The sequence below is a fragment of the Octopus bimaculoides genome, chromosome 9, assembly GCF_046866305.1.
Source record: "Octopus bimaculoides isolate indiv1 chromosome 9, ASM4686630v1, whole genome shotgun sequence".
NCBI lineage: Eukaryota > Metazoa > Mollusca > Cephalopoda > Octopoda > Octopodidae > Octopus > Octopus bimaculoides.
In genome coordinates this window covers 60,551,575-60,564,074 of record NC_142936.1, presented here as the reverse complement: position 1 = coordinate 60,564,074, position 12,500 = coordinate 60,551,575, and the positions used below count along the sequence as shown (strand labels likewise).

The 12,500-nt window shown below is 33.4% G+C and overlaps 1 protein-coding gene across 1 annotated transcript in view; it reads right to left on the bottom strand.

Annotated features, from left to right (window-relative positions):
• Window positions 1–12,500, bottom strand: part of LOC106871031 (unconventional myosin-Id) — a 113,277-nt gene that overhangs the window by 68,900 nt on the left and 31,877 nt on the right. The window contains exons 2-3 of the mRNA XM_089358196.1: window positions 11,677–11,885; window positions 10,243–10,337 (exon numbers count right to left, since the gene is read on the bottom strand). Coding sequence (XP_089214322.1) covers window positions 10,243–10,337; window positions 11,677–11,885 — 304 coding nt within the window. The remainder of the gene's footprint in view (window positions 1–10,242; window positions 10,338–11,676; window positions 11,886–12,500) is intronic.

Genomic DNA, 12,500 nt, shown 5'->3' with positions numbered 1-12,500 from the left:
TCTGAACCTTATTAGTTTCCCATCAGAGGAGTCTACATCAGTTTGACCAATCCCAGAGAAAGAAGCAGCTAATCCGTTTATATACTCAACAATTCCATGTATTCATGTATTCTGTTCTGTTTCTTCCCTTTATGCTCCAACACACACACACATACACATATATATATCATCATCATCGTTTAACGTCCGCTTTCCATGCTAGCATGGGTTGGACGATTTGACTGAGGACTGGTGAACCAGATGGCTGCACCAGGCTCCAATCTGATCTGGCAGAGTTTCTACAGCTGGATGCCCTTCCTAACGCCAACAACTCCGAGAGTGCACTGGGTGCTTTTACATTCCACCGGCATGGAAGCCAGACTGCTGCTCTGGCAATGGTCCTGCATGGATGGTGCTGTTAGCGCTCCACTGGCATGGGATGCCCTTCCTAACGCCAACCACTCTGAGAGTGTAGTGAGTGCTTTTACGTGCCACTGGCATGGAAGCCAGTCAGGCGGTACTGGCAACGGCCACGCTCAAAATGGTGTATTTTACATGCCACCTGCACTGGAGCCAGTCCAGTGGCACTGGCAACGATCTTGCTCGAATGTCTTTACACATGCCACTGGCGCACACACATATATATATATGCGTGTGTGTGTGTGTGTGTGTGTGTGTGTGTGTGTGTGCATTTATTAAAAAGGTAATGTTTATTACAGTGCCATTTGAACTCTAAAGCATCAATGTACTCAAGTAGAATGTCTGCATCTTACCTATTTTGCTTTGGTGATTCAGTGTGAATCAAGTATTATAACAATAACCACTTGACCCCAATAATATTGCTAAGAGGGAAACACAACAATAATGCATTTGTAACAAGGCTTTTTATTTATGTAAAAAGAATAACAATCCTATTGAATAAATTACTCCTAATAGCTGAGAATAACAAAAAATAGTTTTAAAATGTGACTAACTCTAGATAAAGATGAAGTACGCAGATTATATACTTAATATTAGCAAAGAAAAATGAAATTTTAATTATCTGTAAACTATTTACTATTAATTATCACTAAACTATAAATTACTATTAATGAGCACTATACTATAAATTACTATTAATTACCTATAAACTTAACTATTACAAATAACTTCAAATTACTATAAACTACTTTAGTTGGTATTAGAATTCTTAAATAGTTATCAATGAATTACAACATTTGGTAGGCAGTGTGTTGTGTTACATTCATAATGACCACACTAATATTGGTATTAGTTCTCATACATTTTTATTAACCTGGAACATTTAGCTTTACATATACACAATAGATTAATTAACAAAATAGCATTCAAAAGTTATTGAATGGAATAAGTACAAGTTTTGACTGTATATGTTGAATGGTAATACAAACACAATTCATAATTATTGAGAATGAATTACATAGAAACAATGAGAATCCATATCATAAGCTGACTGATAGCTTTGAATAGGTTGTTATGTTTGGGAGTTTAAAATCTCTGCTTTTTATATACCCAATGAAGATTTTAGAATGTTTGACTAGGTTATTTGGTATGAAGATTGCAACTCACTTCAATACACAGCAGTTGATCTGATTGCCTGAGCCATGTTCACATATGCATTAATGTCTTTTATGGTGGTACAAAAAAATTTTTCTTCTTTACCTATTTGAGCGTGATCGTTACCAACGTCGCCTTCCTGGTACTTGTGCCGGAGGCACGTGAAAAGACATTCAAGCGAGATCGTTGCCAGTACCGCCTGACTGGACTTCGTGCCGGTGGCACATAAAAGCACCCACTACACTCTCGGAGTGGTTGGCATTAGGAAGGGCATCCAGCTGTAGAAACTCTGCCAAATCAAATTGGAGCCTGGTGTAGCCACCTAGTCCATCAGTCCTCAGTCAAATCGTCCAACCCATGCTAGCATGGAAAGCAGACGTTAAACGATGATGATGATGATCTTGCCAACTGGCAGAAGATGAGTGAGATGGTTGGATAAAATTCATAGTTCCAGTTGGTCACACTTGGGAATCCAACAGAAAAGTTTAATGACTGTTCTTCACATATGACTATGGAAGGGGTGCCTGAGGATTCTACATCCATGACTCTCCCAAGAATAGTGAATGGCATAAATAAATGAGCAACTGGCCTTCCTTTTATGGTAGTATGGTAGATAGGCTCTCAGCTCAGGACTACAGCCTAAGTGCAATGGTTCAAAACTCAGCAGGAGCCTTGCTACATTATAAACTACTGTTAATTACTTATAAAGAATAAACTACATTTAATTACCTAATATTAATTACCTCTAACCAATATTAATTACCTCTAAATTTCTGAAGTGATAGACTATTACTAACAAGTTTGTACTCTCTTTCTCACCTCACTAAAATCCTTATATCAATAAAACATTAAAAATTCATTCTTTTAATAATATAATTTAATCTTTTTATTATAAATTCTGGAAAGGTTTCAGTCTGCAGCTAAATTTATTCCTATTTATGAAGATAATGCCTTAACAGGCAAAGACATTCTAAGCTTATTTTTAGGTAGAAGAGGGTTCATATCATTTTGAGAAATGCAAAGAAGTAGGAGGTAAAAAAAATCAAAAAAGAGAAAAAGAAACAGGTCATCAGAAATAGTTACAAGTCAGGCATTCAACAGCGAGAGGAATATCTAAGAATGAATCTTCTACAATATTTCTTTCTACTTCCTTTTCTTGCTTTAGCTGACAGGTGATTTATAAAACAGTTTATGTAATAGTAGTCAGAGTAATATTACAAAAGGGGCTGCCAAGTAACAGCCACCGAGTTCATCTACTTTGTTTATCTTGATATTTCAAGCCATTTTGGTTATCAGCACAGAATATACAAGCTTATCTTTCAAAATAAATCTTATGTGGGTGTAAGGAACTATTTAAAAGTTTCAATCTATCCTTGAACTTAAGAGAAATCTTTTTGTCAATGTTGAACAAGAACTAAAGAATCTTAATGTAATAAACACTTTTATTATAATCTTATTAACTGATGTAAGTTAATCATATTTTAAGCGTAGGTTGTTTAAATTATTCATTTTTTTTTTCAAAGATACACAAATTAAGAGGAAGAAATTAATATTATTATTTACACTTAAAATATACTTGAAGTATTTTCATAATACAGAAAAGTTTGCTAGACCAACTATGCTATCATAAATAAACAGAAACAACCCTATTAGAAACAAGACTAATTGCTATCATAAATAGACTACCTTATGATAAACAAGTCTCCTTCTGGTGTTGGAACACAGAAGATCTGACATATTTTTAAATATGTTATTAAGGATGCTGAAGTGGGGTAAGAAGCATATTCAGTAATTTGATAGACAAACTACTTTGCTGATATTTAGCTACACTGCTTTACTTTCTGGTTTCAAATCCCACCAAATTTGTTTCTGCCTTTCAACTTTTGGGATTTGACCAAATATGTACAACTCAAAAACTATACTCAATCTAATCAACAATACTCATTTTTTAAAACTGTTTTCTCACTCCTGTGCTAGAAATTATTATTATTATGACCAGATAATATAAGAGACAAGAGGCAAAGGCAATAACCCTTGCAGGCTTTCCGAGACTGACAATGTCGATTAAAATTTTTTGGGTTGAAGCTCAGATGACATGGTGGAATGTGATCTGAAATATTTTTTTTATATAGTTTCTAGCATCACAAAATATGAATGATATTCCAGTACGAGTCCCAGCTGAGTTTTGTAGAGATAATGAAACTTAGCCTTGGAAAAGTTTGAGAAGGTTTTAATTGTAAGTAAGAAGATGTTGCATTGCTCAGGGTAGTCTTGATATATGTGGAACTAATACTTCATGTTATATTCATGGTACCCTGGTGACTCAAATGCTTTACTAAAGTCACTAGGGTGCCAATAACATCTAACACTAAAAGTACTGTTACAAACAAGCCTGGTGTCATAACCGATTTTTATCTTACAGGATAGTTGCACAACAACCATTTAACCCAGATGTACCAGCATCAACAGATATCTTACATCATCACCTTTCTGACTAGGTAATGACTTAAATAAGCTATTATATTAATAGATGTCTCTGGTCACCCAGGAGAAGAGATATCATAGAGGAACTTACTAAGTGAAATTGTATGTAGTGGTCATTGGGCATGCAACTAAGGCCAGAGTGGAAGGGTCAATTGATACAACACAGAGACACAGTACAAGGTTGCAGTATACTGGTTGTGATAGTGAGGATAGCAATTGTTATATACTGGTTGTAATAGTGAAGGTAGCAGTTTTAGTCATAACCAACATTTTTTATCAACAGCACCAAATCTTTTTACCAGTATGTGTTTTCTCCTTCCTAAATAATACAGCTGCATTATTATGTATCTGAGCAGCATAGATACACATATATGAATGTGTGTGGGCATGTGTTTGTGTATAAACAGATTGCATACTTTTAGGAAAATTGTCTATGGCTGGATGTCTTTCCTGTCATCAAATAGGTAATATTTCTCCATGGCTGGACATGGTTTCACGAAAGACTGGGAACAAAGGATGTTGCTTGTATGATGGTGACACTCATTTATGACTATTGCTTCAAAAGTACGCATGCACAGTCACTCATATATACATATTTGTCAGAATTCTTTCAATTTTTGTCCATCAAATTCACTAACAACGCTTTGGTCATTCCAGAGCTATAGTAGAACATATTTGTACAAGATGCCATGTGGCAGGACTGTACTTAAAACCAAGTGGTTTGGAAGTAAAGTTAATGACACAGCCATGCCACAAATGTGTGTGTTTGTGCACATGTATAAACTCCATAATCATAAAATAGCATGTCCATCTTCATCTTGGTAACATTCACTTGTTTGAGTTTATTTGTATAACATCCATCTTACAATCAGCATAGAAATAATACATTGTGTGCATTATGTTCTTCTTGTCAGTATTATATGTACTATTTATAATGATTGTAAGTACAATTTATAATGGCCCGTATAACTTGTCACAGCTGCATTGATTTATTGACCAGTAGACAATGTAAATAAAACCATTGTGAAATGTTATCCTGCAGGTTTGCTTATCACCAGCTGAATTTATAATTGTTAACATGTATTTGTTTGATGTTATTGAATGAGACTAGATTGTTAGGTCTCTGTTACAGGATTTATTCAGGATATCTATTCATAGAATATCTAAGGTGAGGTAGCTAAGAGAACAACTGGGTGGAAATTACAATGGAGTGAAAAGGTAGTATTATCTATGGAGTATGGTGACAACTGACAGATAAAGAGTCATTTATAGACAGAAAGATGTGTGGAAAATAATTAAATCCCGAGGCCTATCAAAATTAACAGAATGTGGACCATAGCTGAGTTAACAAAAGGTGAAGTGCTGCAATCTGACAGGTAACTTCTGCTGTAACAGATGAAAGATGGAATGGAACTCCTGGAAGAGTAACTTTGCTAGAAAGTTCTCATGCTAGTCTTAGCTTAAGACTATACAATCATAATCTAGTTTATTAGACTGACTTATTTATCACAGTTAAACCTGTCTGCAACTGTATCTCAACACAGACTTAAACATCTGCTAGAAACGGAAAAGCTGTTGATACACTGTCATTTTTAGTTGTAAGTAAGGAAGATGCTGCATTGTCCAGGGTATTCTTGATATTTTGTGGAACTAATACTTCATGTTATATTCATGGTGCCCCAATGACTCAAAGATAAAATCACTAGGGTACCAATAACATCTAACACTAAAAGGACTGGCCCCAACAAACATACCTGATGTCATAACCATTTTTTTTTTCATAAGATAGTTGTGCAACAGCTCTTTGTAAACCCAGTTGCAGTCATAGAAAATCTGTGAAATTAAACAAAAATTTTTTGGCTCATTTAAAACAAACTTAATCTCTCAACACTAAAGTTGGGAAAAGTATCAGTTTCAAATCAGTGTTTTTAACCGTCCACACCTTATGACCACATTTCTGTATGTTGTGACGGTGGAATTCTGTTGCTTGACAATGAAAATTCAGCTGCTCAGTGAACGAACTGGCTTACCTGCTCCTGACTTAACATGTAAGTGACTGAGTATTCTACAGATGTGTCCTTGTCATAATTTTCAAGCAGAATCAGTGTGACTCAGTGTGAGACAAGGCTGTGCCTTTTGAATTACAAGTACAATCCACCTGACTAGATTCTATACAGTTTCTACCTTTACAATTTCATCCAAAAGTTAGGGGTCAATCTAAAGGTATAGAAATTGATGTTTGCCCAAGGATCCATTCAGTGGGATCAAAATTAGGACTTCATAACTGCAAAACAAACTTATTAACCATTCCACCTTATTACATCTGTGTGCTGTAAGAGGAAGCTAAAAATTTTGGCAACAGGAAGGTCATCTAGCCAGAAAACTGCCTCAGAAAACTAACCAACCCATGCCAGCATAGATTGATGAACCAAATGCTGATGAACTAAGCTATATAGGATTCACTACTTTGTTATAAACTGTTAATGACATTGGTCCTATGTCCAAACATTGAGCTGTATTCTGAACAATTTATTGAACACAGAGCACTTTTGTATATAAAATACAAATAGGTAAGGCATTTCAATGCTCAAAGTAACATTGTAATACACCAAGATGCACACTTGTCATGTGCTTTATCATAGATGAATGAAGTAACAAGAAGATAACATGTTCAAAGTATAATTTACCACAAATTTATTCATCTATATTATAATGGAGAAAGTTGCTTATTAATTAGGTGTGTAACAGTACTAAAAGAAAGCAATTATTAAAGGGTTGACTGTCCAGAAATATTTTTATAAATTCCTATTCTTGGAAATTTCCTATAATTTCGATTTCTCAAGTTTATTGAATTTTTTAGCTCCAATTTCTCACAAATGAGGAGCATTGTCTTTCGATGTGCTAGAAACAACAGCCTAATCACCCTTAAATCACTCACTTTTCTATCTGAAAAATTTTTTTTTTTGTTTGCGAAAATGCTCTTCCCATGGTTTTAAAATGCAAAAAAAAAAAATGGCCAAAATAGGTCCAGAGTAGGATGATGAGGGATCAGGGTGTAAAAAAACAAAGTTCAAGATATTTTTTCATACAAAGATGCCCCCCCCCATCATTTCAAAGGCTGTGGTTTAAAAAAAAATGGGGAAAATCCCTGAAAAAATTTTCCCCATAAATTTCTTTATAATTGTAATTTATGTTGTTTGGAAGGGATTTGTATAAACTTTCATTAAATGATACCCATTTTCCTGAAAGTTATGAGGGAAATAAGTTGGATCGTATGAATTTTCCAAAACTCCTCTCATGACACCCTTGGAAAAATTCTTTCCCATAAATCCCTATATACTCTGAAGCCACGACAGAAAATTTTGTTAACAAGTATCCATTTTTCTGGATGTTATGAGGCAACAAAGTCGCTGGCATATACATCTGTAGTAATGCCCTCTTATTTATGATTTTTTCATTTCATATTTATTTCATTCATTGTTTGCAATGTTCCCTCTCCCCCACTCTCTCTCTCTCTCTCTCACACACACACAGCCTGCAAAGCTTACAGATGGGCTGCTGAATTGAAATCTCTATGTTGCTTTGAGGGAAAGGTAAGACTTGACAAACTGCTTCTCCCTCTGTTGTTGGATTACTGTGACGTTTGTTTAAAAAAGAGAGATTATGACTGATAAAATAACGAAAGCAATATTTACTAAGCAAGTGAGCACTATTATGCAAAGAAATAATTAGACATAAAATATCATAAAAATGATTAGAATTAGGAGTCGAATGGGAAAATATGAAGTAACTAGCAGAAAACCACCCGAAGGGCGGTCTTTCTGCTAGTTAGTATAATGTCATCTGAGATTATCAGAATTATTACTCATAGAAACAGTGACCACTGATTAGAGAGAAAATGGAAATTTATGCTTGCACTAGGTAAGTAACAATCAATAATCTTTGACACTTGAAAAGCTGTATAATTTACGAGACAGGTTTATAAGGAATGTTTTATATTCCAACTTACAGGTGTCTAGGTGAACTTAAATGAAGATGAATGAGATAAAGATAGCTACAGAGCAACCATCATTATTATTATAAAGCAGGTACGACAGCACTTATTCAAATATATATCATTATGTTGTGCCATGAATATAAAAAAATATGTATCCAGTAATATTGTGTATTAATTGTGTGTACTATTTCAATAGATGTAAACAAAACATCTCACTGGGGACCAGAAATATCACTTGAGTGCAATAATGTTAAGAATACTAGTCTGTGTAATGTGAATTATGACGTATATAGAGCACTTACCTACCCACATTTTCCCTGTTATGTGCTATCAGCACTTACCTACCCACATTTTCCCTCCCATATAAAATGCAAGAAATTTTCCCCAAGATTGTTTCCTTAGAATTGAATCTCCCGAGAGTTCTTTTCTTTTCTATATTTAATTTCCAATCACCAAACTGCAAAGGGTCGTATTGAATATTAAGTATACTAACCTCACCCAGTTAACTCTAATTCAAAGAAAATCAGCACCCTGAGTATCTACAAATAACCATCTTTTTAGATTACAAAATATACTTTTCTCTCTGACAAATTGTGAAACAATTTACTTCTTGATTTATTTGGCTAAATGCCAAATTTATTTTACATGTAAAAAAAAAAAAAAAAAAAAAAAAAAATCATTTTTACTATTTTCAACATCTAACACAGAGCAACAACACCTGAGTACTGTATACAGCAATCTCATTATCATCATATTAAAATGAAAGCAAAATCAGTTTCAAAAGAATCAATATGTATACAAATAGCTAACATGTAAGCTACCATGTAACCATCTTGCCTGGGAACTATAATCATTATCATCAAGAGTTTGTAACCAAGCAAGTACAACTTGTCGATTGTAAGTAAACATTATAAAATGGAGTCTTGTAAAATAACATTTCCCATGGCTAACAAATTTGTTTTTATGGTAACATCATACTTTATTTAATAAATTACTTCAATCTGTCTTACACTTGAATTATTGTAATTTATATCTAATCTAATTCCTGTATTCCTAAATCTTACAGCTTACTTTAGTCAACTGGAGATGGTGAAGATGACAAACAGAATTGAAACTACAATCCTCCATTATCTGAACATTTTTTTTTTTTTCTTTTACTTTGGATCTTTTCTGTTGCTGTCATAGTTTTGGAAATTTTAAATTTAAGTGAAAATTTTCAAACTTGGTATATTGATGTAATTTCTCATGCTGAAGCTGATTTTGTTATTCACTTGTTCCAGAAAAATTTTTAGGAAAGTGCTACAGAAGTTTAAAGTGTAATAATTTTTACCCAATCAGAAAGTAGGATTTGGAAGTTGGTATTTTCTCCATGATACCTATTTATCACAAAATCAATGAGGACAGTGAAAGTTGTAAGATGTTTTGAAGTGTTAATAAAGTTTTAAATGAATAAAGTCATGTGAAACAGTGGAACAGGCATGTAAACTATTTAAAAAGGAAAAATCCCCAATGTAATTTGTTTTTGCCACAGAATGGTGGGTCTCACAACATAGTTTATTCCTTTGTTTTACACAGGGCCCTGTGATTTTTTCTACTTGTTGCATATGGGTACCATCTTTTGAGTTAATGAACTCAACGCTGTGGCAAGTTCCCAGTACTACCTATCTGAACTTGGTTGCCGAGCAGGTCCTCCACTCATATCTCACGAACATGGCTGCTGTAATCAACAGCTGTGCAGTGGTCCATCCCCATTCTTTCAACACAAAACTAAACTAAAGTCAATTCCTTGATCTATGAATAAAGGAAAAAAAGCAGTACAGCCCTAAGAGGAAGGCTACCACCTTCCAGCCAAGTATCTTTCCTGACAAGATACCCAGTAACAGGTTAGACTGTAAAATTTTTAATAATCTGCACTGGGGATGTCAGTCTGCCGAGTAGTAAATACATAGTGTATACCTTAATGGTGAAGACAGTAAATTTATTGTATAATTACAAAGTGTTACATAAGCTTGTAGCACTGAAATGAAATTCTTTCTTGGAGAAAATAACTTCAGAAGGAATCCTGCTGAATCAGTTGAAAATTCAAGCATCATTAACATTTTTATCCCCAGAACAGTTCCCTTCAATTGTATAACATATCATTAAAAGAAGCATAAATTAATTAGTGTATTTCAACGAAAAGGGCATGATGTCATTAACTATAATTACCGTTCCACTTCTTGTTGCCCACTAATATTTGTTACAGCTGCAATATATCTCATAATAATCTTTGAAGCTTCAGTCTTCCCAGATCCACTTTCCCCTGAAAGACAATTTAAAGCAACATTCACTATAAAGATAAAAGAACATGCTCATTGAGTCTTGAAAGAAACTAATGTGCACAATGATTGCAAGAAAAATTATATTACTATATCAAGTTTATATCTTGCATTATTTATAATATTATTTTATCAAGTTTATACATAACATTATGTCAACTTTATATGTAACAATACTAATTCACGTTTATAGATAACATTATATCAAGTTAAAATATAGCATTGTTATATCAAAATGGTATGTTTAGCATTCAGATTGTCAAATGCAATGCTTATTAATCTCATTGTTTTGAATTAATCATGTATTATTTTGTAGCTTTGAAATTTCAATAACGTGACTGTATATTTTTAGAATGACATGGTAAAGCAGGTGTGAGAGGTCAGATCTGGTCAATTTGAACACCAAACAGGTAAAATATTATGGTTGGATTTGACCAGTTTAAATGCTAAAGGGTTATATATAACAAATATATCAAGTTTATAACATTACTATATGAAGTTTATATACATTACAACATCAAGCTTGTATATAATATTATTAAGCCAAATTTATATATAACATCACTACATCAGAGTTGCACTTGTTTGAAAATTGACAGTGTTGAAACTAAAACACATAACTGAGGAATTACTATGTAGACATTTAACTCAATGTTTCAAGTTAATCTAAGTGGGTGCTTAGCTCCAGCTTAGTCATGTTCAAGCAGACATTATCCAACATTTCCTTTTCTTCTGAAGCAGTCCCTTAGGCAAGTGTCATCTCCTGTAGCCTTGAGCCGACCAAAGCCTTGTGAGTGGATTTGGTGGATGGAAGCTGGAGGAGGCCTGTCATATATACATGTGTATATTTGTGTGTGTCTCTTTGTGTCTGTCACCCCACCGCCACTTGACAATCAGTGCTGGTGGTGTTTATGTCCCTGTAACTTAGCAGTTTGGCAAAATATACCAATAGAATAAGTACTGTGCTTATAAAACAAGTCTTGGGGGTTGATTGTTTGACTGAAAAACCCTGCAGTCAGATGACTGAAATATGTAAAAGAATAAAAGAATACAATTCCTAATAATATCTAATTATTAAAATGCAGTAGGGTTTTGTTTAAACATTGAATGGCTACAAAGGTTCAGAAGAGTAAAATCAGAATCAAAGAGGTCTATAGGCAGAAAATGGTTGAGAACCACTACACTGAATTATATTGACTGAAGTAGAATTAAGTGTTGTATTCAGATATTGAAAGATACACCTGAATAGAGTTAAATTATGTATGGGGTGACAGTCTACCATTTTAGTAGCTTCACTGGTCCTAAATAATAACTATCACTTACCTGATATCACAATGCAAGTATCTTTGTTTGTGCGTTTCATTGTTTTATAAGCACTGTCTGCAAGGGCAAATATATGGGGTGGACGCTCATATAGCTCTCTGCCTTTGTACTCTGATATATAGTTTTCTCCATAGATGTCCATGGATTTGTAAGGATTCAATGAAACAACCACTTCACCAATGTAAGTATAAACTCGATTTTTCTGAAACCTGAAATTCAAAATAGTGTGTGAATGGGCAGGTTGGTATATATATGAATGTATGTATACATGTATTTATTACATGGAAAAATGCAAAAGAAATAATATTCTAAAGATTATAAACCTGGAAAAGTACAGGACAAGCTATTACACTCGGAAAAGTTCAGGACAACTTATTACATCTGGTTAAGTACAGAACAAGAAAATTTTTACTTAAAATATTGCAGCTAAAGTTAAAACTTCAAATAAAATATTTAGATTTAGAAAATATCAGCTTTTATTAAAACTAAAAATTTTATTTCAAGTTATTACTTCTATTTGTTATTACTTGTTGCTTCTATTAAAAATATCTCAAAATATTTTTTGCACTTCTAAAAAATTCCTCTATTTTTTTATTTTTTTATTAATAATTTGAAATTTGAAAATAGGTTATAAAAATAATTGTAGTACATAATTAGTTAGTACAATAAACAGAATAATAAAAAAATTGGTTATATATTACAGTAAAATCTACCTATAACAACAGATTCACAGTAAAATTTGCTTGAGTTATTGCCAAGTCTTCACATTTTTGGTCTTGAACCAATGCCTATTTTGTACATAATGAATTTGCCTGCCATATATA